This window comes from Cryptotermes secundus, unplaced genomic scaffold, assembly GCF_002891405.2.
Source record: "Cryptotermes secundus unplaced genomic scaffold, Csec_1.0 scaffold709, whole genome shotgun sequence".
Taxonomy (NCBI): domain Eukaryota; kingdom Metazoa; phylum Arthropoda; class Insecta; order Blattodea; family Kalotermitidae; genus Cryptotermes; species Cryptotermes secundus.
The window spans coordinates 1,707,198-1,726,238 of NW_019738358.1; the positions used below are offsets into that span (position 1 = coordinate 1,707,198).

At 40.4% G+C, this 19,041-nt stretch overlaps 1 protein-coding gene across 1 annotated transcript in view; it reads left to right on the forward strand.

Annotated features, from left to right (window-relative positions):
- The window catches only part of LOC111870880 (CREB-binding protein), a gene marked incomplete in the record, with an annotated part of 110,653 nt that overhangs the window by 65,835 nt on the left and 25,777 nt on the right, over positions 1 to 19,041 (forward strand). The window contains 4 exon segments of the mRNA XM_033754038.1: positions 2,602 to 2,737; positions 9,977 to 10,266; positions 11,379 to 11,536; positions 17,868 to 17,948. Coding sequence (XP_033609929.1) covers positions 2,602 to 2,737; positions 9,977 to 10,266; positions 11,379 to 11,536; positions 17,868 to 17,948 — 665 coding nt within the window.

Here is a 19,041-nt window from a genome sequence, read left to right on the forward strand (position 1 = left end):
ATTAGGCAACAATTTCCCGCCCAAGTAGTTTCCAGTGCCTCTGGTAGATGGGGGGAATATCAGGTACTGACCGCCGACCTCGTTGGTTGAACGGGGCTGATAGCATGCACCAGTACCGGTAGGGTATGGCGACGGTAGAAATTAAAGGGGGGCGCACAATGGACCAATAACTGGTCTAAGTGCATGGGGAAACCCACCCCCTCTAATAATAATAATAATAATAATAACAGAATTCTGCTTGTAGCCAACATTTTATTATGACAGACTTTTAACCCTTTCCAGTCAAATGTCTATATATAATCTACGTGGTGGCAGTGCTTCCATGGACAGATGTCAGCATATTATCAACAAAGTTTGTTTTGTGTTTCTGCAGTCATAGTTCGATCATACATCACTAGTTGGCACTGGAGACTACCAGCACATGCACGAATGTTTTGTCTGCCTCTGTCATCTGGAGGACATATAATTTGAACCATTTGAGAAACATGCCATTTATATATTACAGCGTGTCAAATGTTAGCATGCTTTTACGAGTAGTTGGTTGTTTGTGGTCAGTTTGAAGTCCAGCTGTGAAGAGAAGACTTTGTGCATGCTGTAATTACAGTGAGACTGTTATAATTGCTGTGTTAAATAAAATCCGTTGCCAGGATACGGCTAGCGAAGACAGAAGACTTAGTGGGTGCTAGTGATTTGTAAAGTGTGGAAGTCGGTGATAGTGCTGTATGTACTTGTGCTGCCAAGTGCTTGTATAATTGGTCAATAAATCAATATCCAATCCAAACCCTGTTGATAGTCATACTCATAAATACATGACGGCTGATGTCAGAAATGGTTGGATTAGAAACTGCATTGAATCTTCATTGTTATACTGCCACTCACACACACAAAAAAAAATGGAAAAATGATGGTATGCTTCTTGGCTGGAATAAGAACCAACCAAGAGGAAATAAAAACTAACCAAGCCAAGCAGAAATGAAAGCCAATCTGTGGGAAATGAGAGAAGAGCTGAGACCCATCCATCAGCACCTGAAAGAAGAAATTCTGGCCAAAATTGAAGCCAGCCAAAAAAGGATGGATGCCAAGATAGATCCCCCTGGGTGGTAGAAATGAGGACATGGCGAAAAGAAACTACAGCCTGCCAAGAAGTGACAGAGGCCTGTCTGGAAGGTATGAAGTCAACCTCATTGGAGATAGAGTCTGAGATGGAGCAATAAGAGGTCCTGAAGAAAGAGGCTGCAGTGGAATCTTCTGGAGTACTGAATAAGCACCATGGGGACTGGCATCTGGCCGTAGGGTGCAGTGGTAAGCTGAGGAAACGGATCCAGGGCAGTGATGGGTTCCAGAAGAAATTACTTGCTGCTTTCAGAGGGATGACCTGTGCCGTTCCTGTGTGGTGTCAGGAACACATTGGTCAGGGACCAGGCAGGGACATTGTTGCAAGAGGAACCCTTAAGGGACGGATGCTCAGGAAGGGATGTCTGAAACCGGAACAGATTGAGGAATCAAAGATTTAAAAGGGCAGCTACATCTTGGAAGTGAGAGGACATCTGGAGGCATCTATAGGAAGGCTCTTGTGCTGGAGATCATGAAGCAGAGTTGAGCCTTCAGTTGGGATTCAAAAAAATAAGTCACTGGACAATGTGGAGGGATTGACTCACTCCAAAATCAAAGGAGAGACCACTAACCACACATTTAAGAACCATGTATGTGTGAGCATTATCCATTCTCAGAAGTTTTGGCTGCACCAACTGAAGGAAGATGATAGTGATACACCTGGACCGGCTCACACCTTAGAAGGTAGCCACTTGGGATGTGCGGCCTTAAGGAGGGAGCAGCAGGAGTGGTTGGAGAAAAACACAAAAGAAACCAAGCCAGAGGAAGGAAGGCGAAACCAAGCACAGCTCTCAGATAATAAATGAGGGTATGCCTGTAGGTCGTTCGAAATGAATAGCCTTAAGGAGGGAGCAATGTAATGTGTAGTACCGTTGCTATGCAGCAATCACAAAAAGGAACGTGTAACAGCTCAGTAAACATGTTCCCATGGAAACAGTATTGTCTCTTGCTAGGTAAACCACCCATGGCAGCAATAGAAGAATCATCGTAGGCGGTGTTTTCTGTAGGGTCTATCCTGCGGTTAAGTAATGAGGACACCAGCCAAGCTGCAGGCAGTAGTCAGCAGTTCAGTTGAGTGAGGCGAAGTGAAGTGAAGTGAAGTGAAGTGAAGTAGTGGGTATATATGTGGAGTGTTAACCAGTGGGCAGCAGTGTTGAGATTCATTACTAGAAAACGTCCAGTGAAAACATTGCAGAGGAATATCCATTGTTGAGAGCTATTGCCAAGTAACTACAAGTGAAAGCAGACTGAGAAGACTTAGCGTGGGGTGATTTATAGTGTGGAAATCAGCAGTTATATTAATACGAGTTAGTTGTAATCACGACTTGTAAGTGGTCAGTAAATCTATTCACCAATCCATACCCCATATGTAGTCTCACATACATGTGACAATATTCTCATTTTCACTTTTGCTCATATTGCTGTTTTCAGTAGTATTTATTATTTTAAAATTTAATAACTGTCGTATTCACTCTTACAGAGGAAACGATCATAAAGGAAGAGCCTATGACTCCAATGTCAACATCCAGTATAGGTGAAGGAGTCAGTACTAGTGCAGATGTAAAACCACCCATTCCGGAACCCATCCAATCTGCTGCAGGAGGTGATAAAAAGAAAAAGTGCTGTAAGTTACATGTGATGTGGTTATATCTAATAAATGTAATTAGAGGGTTTCAAGTTTTCGACCCTAGAGTGTTAGAAATCATCAAAGAACTTGTGGCTGATGCCTGCTCAGAAGTTTGCCTGACAGAGGAATGGCATGAAGTGGAAGGGGGTTGGACTGCTGGGAACAGTGGATGGAGGGGTAACAGTGTCCTTGCTTGTGTAGCCCTTACTTTCTGGTCTGAAAACATGTCTACATGAGATCCTGTGGGATACCACTCCATGATAAATTGAGAAAGAGTGACGTAACTTGTAAACTACTGCAAAACACAGTACGTGCAAGCATACTGTAACATTTTCTTTTTTTTTTGTAGCAATTACATATTATCTCTCCATCATTAGCCTCTTATGATCTTGACATTAGTTGTCCATCCCCTCATTGCTAAATCATAACATCAGTGCATTGACCCAGAAATATTCACATAGTAGAACACATGCACACTCCCACGCATGTGTGCGCACACACAAAATATATCTGACATCTTGTACCAGTCTGTGCTGCCACATAAAGCATTTAAAGGCAACCTTACAGTGTTGGCTGCGCCATAGCTCAAGTGGTTAGTTGCTGGCTTCCCACCGTGGTGACCCGGGTTCGATCCTGGGTCTGGTCAAGTTTGATTTGTGGTGGACAAAGTGACGCTGGGGCAGGTTTTCTCAGAGTACTTCGGTTTCCCCTGCCAATCTTCATTCCACCAAATTTTCCATCATCATAATCACCCGGGGCAGGCTACAATAGGTCAATCAGTGGCCACCGTGCCGAGTGGACCTAGTTGGAATCCACCCCCCACCCCTACTAAGTGAACCTTACAGTGCGAACGGAGGCCAAAATGTGCATCTTTTACTAAAATTGCTGTGAAAGCAAAGAAAATTGGAAATTAAAAGTGGAAAATTAACCTTATATAAAAAGTAGTGTATATTTGGATTATACATAGAGCATAAGGATATTCTAGTATTCTTGTCTCTAAAACGCTATTATTTTTTAAACGATGTAAAATCTATGAAATACTTAAAAAAAAAAGCAAAAGTAAAGCTATCCGTGTAACGGACCGTGAAGGCCCATAAGGTTGTGAGACATTGAGGGTCCCACATTATCTAGACAGTCGGCTCAAAGGTGGGGGTAAGGTTGTCAGCCTTACGCGCCAGCTGCACTTTACTCCCCAGGAAAATTATTTAAATAATTCCTGGTACTCATTTCTTTTAGAGGCTGAGTTGACCCCAGGGCCATAATGCGGCCGGAAGGATTAGGTCAATTGAAAAAAAAATCCAATGACCTCATCAGGACTTGAACCCGCGACCTTCCAGTTTGTACCATAGTGCCTCAATCAACTACATCGAATCTATGAAATACAGAGTTTAAAACTGAAAAATGAAAACTGTGCTATGTATAAAATATAACTTTGGTTTTAAATATTCTACTTTTAATTAATCATGCAAGTGTATAAAAATAATTCCATTAGAAATTAAGTTTTGTGTGATAGGCTTCAAACATTTCTCCAGTGAGAGCCTACACTGTACACTGCAAAACCTTTATCTTTCCTCCATTCGTGTTTCGGTGCATACCACGCACCTCCTCTGTTGTGTTGACTTTGCGATGAAATGTCTTTCCCTCAATTGGAGAATGATTTTTGTGTCGCCTGACAATCTGGTAATTTGTGTTCAGTAACGGTGAACTGTTCGAAGAGTGCCTCCACCAAGTTGACACTGATTGCCATTTGATCTATATGCTTTCCAGTGTTATGCTTATAAATTATCATTGCATTCAGCACTGTGGCATTCAGAAGTCTTCTGAATAGCTTCATATACCATTTGTGATAGCTTCCTTTCTACAAGGTACATTTTAAGCAGCTGGCTCTTGAAGTCCATGCTACCCATCCACTTACAGTGAATTACACAAACAGGTTTCTCTCCCTCCTCTCTGTGTCACTATTGTCTCCTGTATTACAAGAGATGACTGAAAATAGGTATTTTTATATGTGTGTAACGCAAGAGATCATAAATATCCAGAATTGGATTCACATAATTCATAAGTGTTCATGCCAAATTTAGTGGCTTTTAGTGGTAAATGCTGTTTGAAAGACTAGCATCCCTTCCGTAACGTAAAGGATTCGTCCATTGAAATGTTCTGTCTGGGAAGGAACAAGTTCTGAAATTTGTAGTTCAGGTGCAGTAAAACAGGAACTGTTTTGTAAAGTTCTTCAAGGTCTTCATAATTTGCTTTGTTAATGTTGTCTGCAAAATGTAAGAATTTCATTATTAGTTCAAACCTTTCACTTGATATCATATCACTGAAACCTGAAATTGACAGAATTCTCTTTCTTGAAAAATACAAGGTGCAACAATTTAATTTTTGGAATGGCCACAGCATATGACTGGAGTGTTGAGTGAGGCATTCTCACGTACCAAAGCATGTTTGGATATAGAACTATAAGGTTTATTTTGGACTCTATCCATCGTCTGGTATATATAAGACAAAAATCCAGTAGAAACAATGGGGTTTCTAAGTAAGGGATTGGGCCATGTCATAGCTCAAGCGGTTAGTTGCTGGCTTCCCACCGTTCCGGCCTGGGTTCGATCCCGGGTCTGGTCAAGTGGGATTTGTGGTGGACAAAGTGGCGCTGGGGCATGTTTTCTCAGAGTACTTCAGTTTCCCCTGCCAATCTCATTCCACCAATTGCTCCACAATCACCCTCATCTGGTGCTGGTACAATAGGCCAGAAGTGGCCACAGTACAAGGGACTTAGCCCCACCCCACTAGCAATAAAAAAAAATTAACAGATTTGTAAACACTTCCACAACAATAGGGGTATTGTAAACAGTGTTTTCTATTAGATCCATGCAGAGTGATTATAAAGAACAGTTAAATTTGACTTGAGACTAAACCCATATGGTGGTGGGGCCAAATACATCCACTGTGACCCTGCAACGAAAAGGGAAGTCTGAAATCTGAGACGGTAAAATATGGTCATGAGTCCCAAGGGACTTGGACCCAAGAAAGACTGCGCTGGCAAGGGCAAGCTGCATGTACAAATTACAGACCTGTCCTCTTGTCATAGATGGTACCCCACAAAAAGAGTTAATTTAAGAGATATATTAGAAAAATTGCGGGCAGATCGCTATGATGAAATAAGATATTTATAGACTGTGCTACAAAGCGTATGACTTATAGACCTGTTTTCTAAGCTCTGACCCTGTAAACGGCAGCCGTTGCTAGGTGAAGGGCGCAAAAAACAGACGTGCAGCAATGGAACAACGGCTTTATGCGGCCCATTTCTAAGCAACGATTGATAAACACTCCAACAAAAATAGGGGTATTGTTGTAAATGGTTGTTCATATTCAGTCGATGCAAAGTGGTTATAAAGAAGATTTCAATGGATAGTAGGCAGTCGCATTCTAGAGTTTGAAGTTAGCTGTTAGTTGAATTCTTACTCTGCAAGGGAGGCGAAAAGATGGTGCTATTAGTTCAGCAGCCGTTGCTAGGTAACGGGCACAACATAGATGCATGCAGCAGTGGAACAAGGGGATTATTTGGCCATTTTCTAAGCAACAGCTTTGTAAAGACTCCCACAACAATAGGGAATTGTTCTAAATGGTGTATTCTATTAGGTAGTGCAAAGTGGTTGTGAAGAATTGAATTAAGACTAGGCAGTAAATTTCCCTAGTTTCAAGTGAGCAGTTAAGAGTTGGGCTGTGAAAGGGAGGCTGAGAGTATGGCTCTATGAGTTCAGGTGTGGAATGTTAACAAAATATTAATAGTAAACTCTTGAATAGTTAATTAAGAAATATATTCAAAAATTGCTGTGTGACCACTATGATAGAATGAGATGTTTGTAAGACTGATCTGTTTGCTAAGTGGTGCCTCTGTAAACAGCAGCCGTTGCTAGGTAACGGCCGCAACATACACGTATGCAACAATAGAACAACTGGGTTATGCAGCCCATTTGTAAGCAGTGGATTGATAAATCCTCCTACAAGAATAGGGGAAATGTAAATGGTGTTTTCTGTTCGGTCCATGCAAAGTGGTTATAAATAAGATTTCAGTTGAGACTAGGCAGTTGAGTTTCTGAGTTTCAAGTGAGCAATTAGTTGAGAGTTTTGTTCTGCAAGGGAGGCGAGAAGATGGAGCTATTAGTTCAGCAGCCGTTGCTAGGTAACGGGCACAACATAGACGCATGCAACAATAGAACAATGGGGTAATGGTGCCCGTTTCTAAGCAACGACTTTGTAAAAACACTACAGCAATAGGAGAATTCTTCTAAATGGTGTTTTCTATTAGGTGCGTTTAAAGTGATTATTAGGGCTCGGATTTCTATGACATGTCATATTTTTATCCTGGCATCTTTTCACATGTATAATTAAATATAAATGCATTTCTGACTCTTGTGAACATGAAAATACGGTTTTTATTGGTCATATAAATGCATATTTGAACCATATTTTAGCTTTAGGCCATATTTGGGCCCGAAGTGGTATAGAATCATATTTTTCGTCATATTTTAGGCGAGTTTCAGTTATTGCTCAGAAATATATTTGCAAGTATTGGTAACGATGTTATTTGGAACTTCATTTCTTAGAAATATTTGGCCTTGTGTAACGGGATTTGAAGGAATACTGTACAGTGTGAAGGGTAACGGTTCTTGACCTGGCGTAGAATCAACCACTTTGAAAAGAGAAATTGCCACCTCTGCCTCTGTCTGTCTGTCTGTCTGTCTGTGTCTTTTTTCTCCTCCACTGCAGTGATACCTGAAGTCCAGTTTGTTTCTTGCATATTGGTGAAAAATTTTTCCATCCACAAAGCGGTAAATTTCTACCCTCTCCCCGAAACCCGTCCAATACAGTACTGTATTCATAACTTCAGTTGTTCAGTATACTTTCAAGATGCCTAAAGTCAAGCGCTCTAACAGCGTGAAGTTGCGTGGTTTTATTAAAGAGTTTGGTGACAAATATTTTAGTACTGACGGAGAAATTTTATTTTGCAAAATGTGTGAAGTGAAAGTTACGGCAGACAAACGTTTTACGGTGCAACAACACTGCAATACAGCTAAACATAGAAGCTGCGTAAAGAGAGAAATTACCATGGAAAGTAGACAGCGATTGTCTTTTGAAAAGTCATCCTCCAGTTCACCGAAATCAGGAAATGCCTCCGAGTTTTCAAAGAATCTTTGTACTATGATGGTTTCATAAAATATTCCATTACAAAAGTAGATACACCTAGTCTCCGAAACTTCCTCGAAAAATATACAACTCATCCCATTCCGACCGAATCCACATTAAGAAAGAACTATCTCACTTCCTGCTACGATTTTACCATCAATAAAATAAGAAACTGTGTCAGAAATAATAAAATATGGGTGTCTATCGACGAAACTACCGACATAAGTGGTAGATTTATAGTGAATGTTGTTGGTATACTGAAAGATGACCAGTCTCGAGATATATTCCTATTGGCATGTGAGGTGTTGGAAAAAGTGAATAATTCTTCCATTGCTGTTGTTTTCGACAATGCGGTGAATTTGCTGTGGCCAAATAAGGTAGAACGAGAGAATGTGCTCCTCTTCTTAACGGATGCTGCTCCATATATGGTAAAGGCAGCAAAGGGACTTCAGGTACTGTATCCCAAAATGATTCATGCAACGTGTCTCGCACATGCTCTGCATAGGGTAGCAGAAGAGGTGTGAGAGAGCTACTTTGATGTAGATAGATAAATAGCAAATGGGAAGAAAATTTTTGTTAAGGCTCCACTTTGATTGCAGAAGTTTAAAGAAAAGGCTCCATCACTACACCTTCCCCCTAAGCCTATTCTAACACGATGGGGGACTTGGCTCGATGCTGCAGATTATTATTGCACACACTATATTTTTCTCAATACTGTGGTAGTTGTTCAGTTATACTCGAGGATATCGTACACTGTTTGTTACTTTTTTTTTTCCTGGCACTGCAGTCCCAGTGGGCCTAGGCCTACCTCCATGAACTTCTCCGTTCACTTCGGTTTTTCTAGATCTTACTCATATGGTAGGACTCCTTGGGCGATTGATCAGATCATCACAAGGCCTCTACGTGTAGACAAACACAGAAAAACGCACACAAACATTCATGCCCTGAGTGGGATTTGAACCCACGATCTCAGCTTCCGAGCAAGCGAAGACAGTGCATGCCTTAGACCACTTGGCTACCGTGACCGGCTGTTTGTTACTTTACTGTAATGAATAACATTTTTACAAGATATACACAGGGCTTAGGTTGATGCAGGCTTATGTAACAGATTATGTCTTAAACTATTTTACCATTCTGAAGTAGCAGTTAGCAGTTAGTTACCTGAATGGTCGTAGGTCTGACCACTGCCAAGTTTTAACTCTCTTACGTGAGTACTTCCTATGTGTGGTTACTCCATGTCAAGTTGTGCACACATTTGGATTTTGACGTCGATGGGCAACTTCTGCCTGTTCCCTGCTTAATGTATTTATTTATCTGATCAAACACATTGAATTTTGAAAACCACATGCTTTTCATGAACCGATGTGCCTGTCAGGGGTGCCAGTAGCGTGGAGAACTCAGTTCTGCAGGCACTGCAGTTTCAGGAGGCCAGCATCTACCGCATACTCCCAGGTAGCACAGGCGTAAACTGTTATTGACTTAATTAGGGCTTTATAAAGAATTTTTTTATTACTCGCGGGGTGGGACTAAGTCCCTTGTACTGTGGCCACTTCTGGCCCATTGTACCAGCCCCAGATGATAGGTGAGGGTGATTGTGGAGCAATTGGTGGAATGAAGATTGTCAGGGGAAACCGAAGTACTCAGAGAAAACCTTCCCCATCGCCACTTTGTCCACCACAAATCCCACTTGACCAGACCCGGGATCGAAGCCGGGCCACCATGGTGGGAAGCCAGCGACTAACTGAGCTATGGTGCCGCCGCCTTATAAAGAATAAGTTTAATAAAAATGCGTAAATGCTCACTACAGTACTTTGCAGACAAGTTAATTTTCAAGTACTGAAATGTGTGCCTGTATAGCAGCAGTGTGTTCTTGATTGCAATTGGGAGGGAGGCATGAACATTAGAAATGATACTGAATGTTGTAAACATGAAAACATTCCAATGATGATTGTGCTCTGTCTTTATCATAACATGCACCACATAATTTTCATGACCTTGCTTTGAGTGGACTGTATATATAGAGCATTCATTTTCTTTGCCTGTTGACAGTGTTCAAACCAGATGAGCTGCGGCAGGCCTTAATGCCTACGCTCGAGAAATTGTATCGTCAAGATCCTGAGTCTCTTCCCTTCCGGCAGCCTGTTGATCCCCAAGCACTTGGTATCCCAGACTATTTTGACATTGTGAAAAAAGCGATGGATCTTTCAACGGTGAAACGGAAACTAGACACAGGCCAGTATTCTGATCCTTGGGAATATGTCGATGATGTCTGGCTTATGTTTGATAATGCCTGGCTCTACAACCGCAAAACCTCACGAGTGTATAGATATTGTACCAAGGTAAGTGGAGCTAGCATTTAATGTTGTAGAGATTAGTATGTACTTTATTTATTCATACACACTTTTAGAAGGGGTACGCGGTAGCGTAGTGGTTAAGGTTCTACAGTGCGTACAATCAAGTGCGCGCCGCGGCTGCAATTTGCCGTGAATCATACCACCGCAGAACGGATGCAGTCGCGGGGAGGAGTTACAACTCCTCACGGCAAATTGCAGCCGCGGCGCGCACTTGATTGTACGCACTGTATNGGTGCGTAAGGCTGACAACCTTGCCGCCATCTTTGAGCCGATTGTCAACATAATGTGGGACCCTCAACGTCTCACAACCCTATGGGCCTTCACGGCGTGTTACTTTTACACACTTTTAGAAATGTGTTCTGAAGTAGCTGCTGAAATCCCTGTTTAATGATACACTGCTGAAATTGGTTAGCTTACACTGAATTGGGACATTAACTAAATGGAGGTTATGTAAATTTGCACCAAGAAGCTGCTCATCATGTTTTAAGACTTACTGTTTATAAATATGGTAAAATAATTTCTCTTTATAAGTATTTCTCCTGATAGTAACGAAATTACTGTGAAATAAAACACATACAGTAGCTCATTTGAGAATCAAGCAAGTATGATGCCAAAGGCAGTGTTACTTCTGTGCACTTGTATGTGTGTCCAGCTTGTCATCACCGGATAAGGATTATATGTGGGATAGAGTGGGAATTGGTGTCTTGTAAGTACCACCTGAAATGCTGCTTAAATTCTGCTGTGGGTTTAGTGGCTTAAAGTGTGATAGAAAAATCACCATGAGGCGACAGTAGGCTTCTGTAGGGATGGGAAGGAAGAAATAGCATCAGGGAGGGTGTGCCTAGACAGGGTCCATAGGTGGGTTGAGGTTTGTCCTCTGGAGAGGCCCCCATTAAGGGGTTTTAGCTAGTCCTGTGTCTGGCACATCGTTTGTGGGCAGAATATGTGATGTATGCCCTGCTGCTTGACAATCTGGATGACTTACATGTTTGTCGAATACATTCCCGTAGTTGTCATACTGCTGGAAAATACAGTGTTTTGTTTCTTGCTGTTTTGTAATGCTTCTCTCTCTCTCTCTATTTTGTTTACATGGATAGCTGTCCGAAGTTTTTGAACAGGAGATTGATCCTGTAATGCAGTCATTGGGTTACTGCTGTGGCCGCAAGTACACATTCAATCCTCAAGTGTTGTGTTGCTACGGGAAACAGTTGTGCACTATTCCAAGAGATGCCAAGTACTACAGTTTCCAAAACAGGTCAGGTTTGCTACCAGAACTCAGTAGATCAGATTGGAATTACATTAGTCTTTTGCGTCTTTTTAGAACTATTAGGTACCCTTTGTTTTGTTGACATAACATGTCTTTTTAAGATATGACTTCAACAAGAGTTAAAAGAATTCAGAGTATGTTTCTTTCCCTTTTTTTATATATATAAGTAATCTGACCTCTGTTTCACTACCATAGAGATGGCACAGTTTTGTACTAGCAGGCACCAAATTAATATCGGATGTAACCTACTACTGAGATCTACTTCATGTTTTTATGGATTTTTATAAAGATTCCTGAAGTCACATGCGGATTACACATCTTTTTAATATGTTGTTTGCAATTTTGTATGCGCTATTGGGTCTAATATCATTTATTGCTGATACGAATATTTTTTCAAGCTTAGTTAAATCAGTAAATCGGAAAATATTTTTCCTTCTGCTTAATTAACCTTTAAGAGTCGGCATTTAAACCCCTCACGACTGCGCTGCTGCCGGAGTTAATTTGACGTTGCCCTTTTAATATTATAGACTTTCAGAAAAAACTACATATTTTCCGTTCTATGCAGCTTAGAATTACGAACTAAAAACCGCCTGAAAGAGAATGAAATTTCCTACAATATACCTAAGGCAATTTTTACAAATAAAAATTAACTGTGATTGTTATGTCATGAAATTCAAAATATAATCTCTTTTATATTTGTAATGAAATTCCAAAAGTCTTACCCATAATTTTTTCTTCAAATTTGAGACGTCGTTATATCCAAAATACATTGACACTATACACCAAAATGTTTGGTCAGACTGTACACGAGTTTGAACTCGTTGCGTCGTGTAAGTTTACGCTACTGTAGATACTGCGTGCGGGAGCGCGGAGAGGCAGAGTTTGCTTCAGCGCGATGTGAAGGTCACACAGACCTCACTTCTCATACGCTGGTAGACAATCTGGTTCAGTCTCTCGCTTAGCGAACAAACAGGAAGTTATTGTTTCTATCTGGCTGGCCGGACAGTGTTGTCAATGTTCAGTTCCAGATGACTCAATGAAAAATCTTGGCTTCCCCAGAGAAACAGTCCGCCACTGACTCACAAGCTGATAATTCAGACACTCACTAAACACGTCACACTTCCTTGAGAGCTACAGAAGCAGTGATCTGCCCGCACAGAGGAATGTTGGGTCAGCTGTTCTGTGAAGAAGCTTCCACTCTGTTTGGCTGACCAAGTCACAAACAGTCTTACCTACATGTAAACGAAATCGAACCCAGTGCCATGATGAAGGGTTTTATTGTTCAGAGCCAACAATTGGACCTCTGACTTGAACTTGCGTGTGTTTGTTTTGGTTTCAAACTCAACGTCTAACCGGCAGCACTTCTAAAGTGAGCACGTGTCTTGCGTCCAGTATACTGGACTTTCGGCATCTTCGAGGTCACAGGTACCGTCCGGTATCGTTAAAGGTTAAATATTCACCATGTTGAATAATTTTCAAATAAAAGTTGTGTATCTTGATTTTACCAGTTTTGTCTGTGTGAATGCACGTGAGCAATAAAGTTCCGTCTCCCAGGAAGATCTTATTGTAGGACCCCAATACCAAATTTTATGAAAATATGTTAAATAATTTATTGTATATTTTCCTGACATAGACAATCTCCTCTTGATACACCCACTTTATTGTCTTTATGCAAAGAAAAGGCAGGAAATATCTCAAATGTATTTTGCAGTGATTTAAAACTAAGAAGTTTAAGGAAATTTTAATTGCCTGCCGACAGGGATTTTAATTTGCTTTAAAATAATTGTGATGTTATAGATAGGTGTTAGCTTTAATGTTAAATTTAACAGAAGCCATCTCTTCCTTCACTGATAATTCAGCTTGTAAGTGGCCTCATGTTATGGAGAGTTAAGGCAGTTACTGCTAGCTGAGGTGCTACAGTTTGCAATGGATTTTTGTATAAAAACAAATAAAATATATAGCAAAATCATCTCTGGGTTTCCCACAGATTGTGGAGCCTCACAGGTCAAAATGTTAGACATTCCTCCCAGGTAGTTTAGCTACTGATAATCAGACTGCTCGTGGAACTGACAGACCACATCACAGCAGATGTTGTATATTTTCAGGAGAATGCTCAATTCTAACACCAATTCATCCCAAGAAAAGGTGAACAGAAATGAAACGCACACTTAAGAGAAATTGGTGCTAAGCTTGAACATTGTTGAAAATTCTAGAACATCTTGCACAAGAGGCCAAAGTTTAAGCTTCAAGGTCTATAGGTCTATTTCAACAAAAAAAAAACTTCAGGAATATGTGCAAAACATCTGGCATCTTCTGTAATTTGACTAAATCATGTTTATTGGGCTATAGGTTACGGATTACACTAGCAGTCTGCACCTGTGTGGCCCGACAAGACAGGAGGAATCGTTGTTTCATCCACTTGAGTGACTCAGTTTTTGGGAAGCTCTGAGATGATTGCATTGTAGAAATAACTGAATGATCTGAAAATGTGTTTTCAGGCATTTAATATAAATCAGTAATTTGAATGTAAACTTGAATGGTGTGTTAATAGACTTAGAATCATGTAACAGCAAGAAGTTTTGCAAGGCTGTTTTTATTTACATAGTTTTAGTTTAATTACCATTTTAAAACAGTGTTATTTCTTGAACCTGCTTTATAATATAACGTAACATTCCTTGCTTTTCTATATGTAAGCCTGCGTTCCTCATACATTTTTATGTGTAAATAGTATACCTGTAAAAAATAAGAACCAAGGTGAAGTGTGGTTTTGTTTTGGAGAATTTTCATATGTATTTATGACTGGTGGAAGCTTTAGGACAAGCATCCTCCTCATATTCATGTGCATGTCAGGATCCTTATCTTTTCCAGGAGGCAGGAATTTTAATTGCTTAACACACTGCTTACCCTTCCTGCACAGGAGCAGAGGTTGCGCTGTTCCGATGTAAGGTCAAAAGAATTGTCAGAACTCCAGAAATTCACATTTTCGCTTCAAGTTTGGCCTTTAAATTGGTGTATTGGATACAATACAGACATATACTGTTATCCAGTGCAGAATTTCAAATGTCTGGTTTTCATTTACTGCAGCTGTAGAAACCAACATATATGCAGTGTCGTTGACCATCTTTTTTACATTTTATCTTGAAATGTGTTTTCAATTCATTTTTGGGCAGCATGGGTATTGTATACGTGTAGTTCCCAGTCGTGTTGGTGCGGTTCTCTAGTATGCCCCATTGACTACTAACAGGCAGGGCAAGGAACACAGTCAAAGGGGCATAGATGATAAGTTGCACACTCATGATTGGGAACTACATATACACACCACCCATGCCCCGCAAAACGCATCAAAACACAATGATAATTGGATAAAAAGACAACAGCCTGCAAGCAAAAAAAATATATTTTTTTATTTTTATTTTAACAAGGCTTTATTTGATTTGTAATGATTTTTAGTGATTCTTAATAGAGTACATTTATTTTAAGTGGGAGATAACACATTCACATCTGATAGGTGAAGTTGCACATGCTACACATTGAAACAGTCTTAGCAAATATTATTATTATATGCACTGCGACCATTTGTTGGTCTATTGTGTGTCCCCATTTAATTATTCTAACTTAGTCGCCATGCCCTTCCAGTACTCGTGCTTGCTATCAGTCCCGTTCTGCCAGCGAGGTCGGCCCTCTCTGGCAGTGGTGCCTGATACGGCCCCATCTACCGGAGGAATTGGAAACTACTTGGGCGGGAAACTTGCCTAATTTTGCTCAGAGGTCTCCTAGAGACATGAGGATCTTTTATGTGCCGTAAATCTACGACACGTGAAAAACGGCTTAAAGTCCCTCCTGGAGGACTTGTTCCCTGAATTTTTCCGCCCTTACAAATTCCTTGACTTCCGCCGGGTTTGAACCCGCGTACCTTGAGTAGCAAATAGGGACGCCTGATAATGGCTGTATGAGGCTGAAACATACAGTGAGAAGAAGAGGGAGATGATAAACTGGTTGCGTTATGAGTGGCAGTATAGTGTGTGAATGAAGAGTTGCTTTGCCCTTGTTTAGTAGCAGTAAGAGAGAGATTTGTTTCTCTCCCAAGGTATAATGTGTATATTGAACATCCATATAGTTACACAATAATATGGCCATGCCATAGCTCAAGTGGTTAGTCACTGGCTTCCCATCGTGGCGGCTTGGGTTCGATTCCGGGTCTGGTCAAGTAGGATTTGTGGTGGACAAAGTGGCGCTGGGGCAGGTTTTCTACGAGTACTTCAGTTTCCCCTGCCAATTTTCGTTCCACCAAATTCTCCACCATCATAATCACCCGGGGCAGGCACAACAGGCCAATCAGTGTCCGCCGTGCTGAGTGGACCCAGCTGGACTTCACCCCCCACTAAGCGAATACACAATAATATAGTTCTTGTCTAAGGATATGATTGTAGGGGAAGTAATGAAATCATTCAAGACGGAAGTCTTGTGGGTTGTTACATCATGTAGCTGGTATGTAGGGACCAACATTACGGAGAAACCTGTTATATCCGTCATCAAACCTCAGACACTAGGTTCATGCAAATCATTACTACATCTCTACCAAACAGCGTTATGTCACATCTGAGAAAGTAATAATATTGTCGCGTATCGCGGGGTATATCGCGACAAATAAATTNACGTTATGTCACATCTGAGAAAGTAATAATATTAATACCACCATGAGAACCTTAAGTCTGACGCTCAAAATGATTCTTTGGAAAGCTTTGTTTCAGTAATTGTAGACTATTTGTTCCTTTATATCTGTTGCATATATGATGGTTTTTACAGGCTGGCTTCAAAGATGTAGGTTTAGAGAGATCAGAATGTTTATGTATTTGGATTTTTCTTTCTCTTATTAAAAATGAAGTAATTATGGAAAGGAAGATGTCTGAAGAAATATAAATACATATGCTTTTAGTTGTATATTACTAATATACTAAAAATAAACACTTTGCTTTTGACATATTAAGCTGAAACACTGGCTATTTGTATGACTGCATTTCTGTTAACCCTTTCTGTGTTGTGTTTTGTTTAGGAAAAATATAATTTTCATTAATTAAACACCACTGAAGTAGCTCGGAAAGAAGACGAAATATGTGACTGTTGACAGAGACTAATTAAGACGGCAGTCTTTTGGGGATTTTTTTTATTGCTAGTGGGGTGGGACTAAGTCCCTTGTACTGAGGCCTCTTCTGGCCTATTGTACCAGCCCCAGATGATAGGTGAGAGTGATTGTGGAGCAATTGGTGGAATGAAGATTGGCAGGGGAAACTGAAGTACTCAGAGAAAACCTGCCCCAGCGCCACTTTGTCCACCACAAATCCCACTTGACCAGACCTGGGATCAAACTCGGGCCACCACGGTGGGAAGCCAGCGACTAACCGCTTGAGCAATGGCTTGGCCCTTTTGGGATGTATTCTCTCAGTTATGTTGTAGATTGTAATGAAAAAAAAACTTTCATCCATTCTTGGCGCAGTGCGCACAATGGATATTTGGCTAAATCATGACCATAAAATTCATATGAACCATAGATTGCACTTAAACAAACTTGGGATGAATATTAAATTTTTGATACAGAATATGAAACAATAACGATGTGAACCAAAGGGAAGTGTGTGTTTTTTTTTGTATGTATATGTAGCTTATTTTTATCTGTGATGGATAAAAGAAGCATGCTTTTTTATTACAGTTGACTATAATTCCTGTAGGAATGCATCTCTCTTTGTGTGACGTGGAAATCAAGGGGTAAATAGGATTTACATTGCAGAACTTAACAATATGGACGTCTTCAAGGTAACAGCAGTGAATAGCAAACACAAATCGATGCTGATTATTTCAGCTTGTGTCAGTCAGTGGTGTGGCACAACTGCCATCGTTCAACTCGTATGGTGATTAGTATAAGAGCGTAGTTGCCACATAAAATGGAAAGATATTTGTAAATGAGAATCTAATTTTGGTAAGAAAGGGTTATTAGAAATGTTTCAGTAGCCTGTTGGCAGCTAACAACCATAACCACCTGATATTTATTCCTCCAAACAGTGATCATGTTTGCTTGCTTGTTTGCTTGCTTAATTTATATTGCTTTTATGAGTTCTTTCCCTTCCTCTTACCTTTTCATTTTCTCTCTCTTGTGTTTTTTTTACACATTTTCTGCTGCACTCGTTTTCTCCCCTGTGCTTGCCTGGTGCACTGGTTGTGTTTTGTGAATGTGGCTGCCCCTCAAACCTTGGCTTCCTGGTGATTTGGGAATTGGAAACGACGATAATTGCAGCCTAAAGACACTGGGCCTTCTCTCCGACAGATATACCTTCTGTCAGAAATGTTTCAACGACATCCCAGGGGACACGGTTACACTCGGGGATGATCCCACACAGCCTCAGACGTAAGTACACTTTACTAAAAAGTGCATGTAAATTGGAGTTTTTTTTTCTTTTCATTTCATGCATCCTGTTGTGTTATACAATTTTTTTATTAAAACCGTTGCCTGATGATGGCTTTTAATATCCGAAACATGTAGCAGAGCCAAACTGGGCACTGACCTTAATATAGTTGTATTCTGACGGTGTTAATAAAGAAATTGTAAATTGAGTATTGTTGGAATTGTATGCCACGCAGGAGAATAGAATGGAATGCAGTGAGATCAAGGGCATGTCAGTCTAAAATCATTTTCTGTTTTATTTGGAATACCTGCTCTGCATTGGGTGGATTTATTGTTTGTTTTTCCTTTTTTTTTTTTTTTTTTTTTTTTTTTTTTTTTTTTTTTGTGTGNATATATATAATTGAAGGTAATTAATGGGTTACAGGTTTTGGTGGTTTTAATTAGCTGTCATCAGACCTCTATATTCTAAATGCAGACATGAAGCTTTGGGTTTGTTTTGGGGGGGGGGGCAAACCTATGAAAGATAGTAATAAGAATGATGTATGGGTAAGTGTTAAAAATTTAATTTTTGGCCAGTTGCAGGGTGTTTTTACGAAAAACTCCTGGGAGGTATTTTGGAGATGATCGTAAAGAATTGTGTTGTGTACAGTTGTATCAGTTGTATGGAGAAAGGTCTTGTGCCCATCAGGTGTATGCTGTACACTTTTGCAGTCTTCTTCCTAGGTCTCTGTGTGGGCATCTTGGCATACACAATTCTTGTATTGACATTCTCAGTTTATATCATCCTACCAGTCTCTGATCATGTTAAGCTGATCTGATATTCTGTTGTTCATTGGTTTGATACAATAATACAATAAGAGTGGGTTTATATTTAGAAAGGAGTTTCTGTACTTTCCTCTCCACCTTAGCTGTAGGGTCTTTGGGCAAGGTTTCGTAAACCCCGGACTCTAGCAACGTGTTTAACTTATCCTTGTATTCGGATTCGTCCAAAACCCTCTACCATATGCCAAGATCGACGAGATTTGGTCAGAGAAATTAACAACCTGAGACACGATCTTCAGTTGAACGGTTATCCCAAAGGTTTCATTGGCTCGGT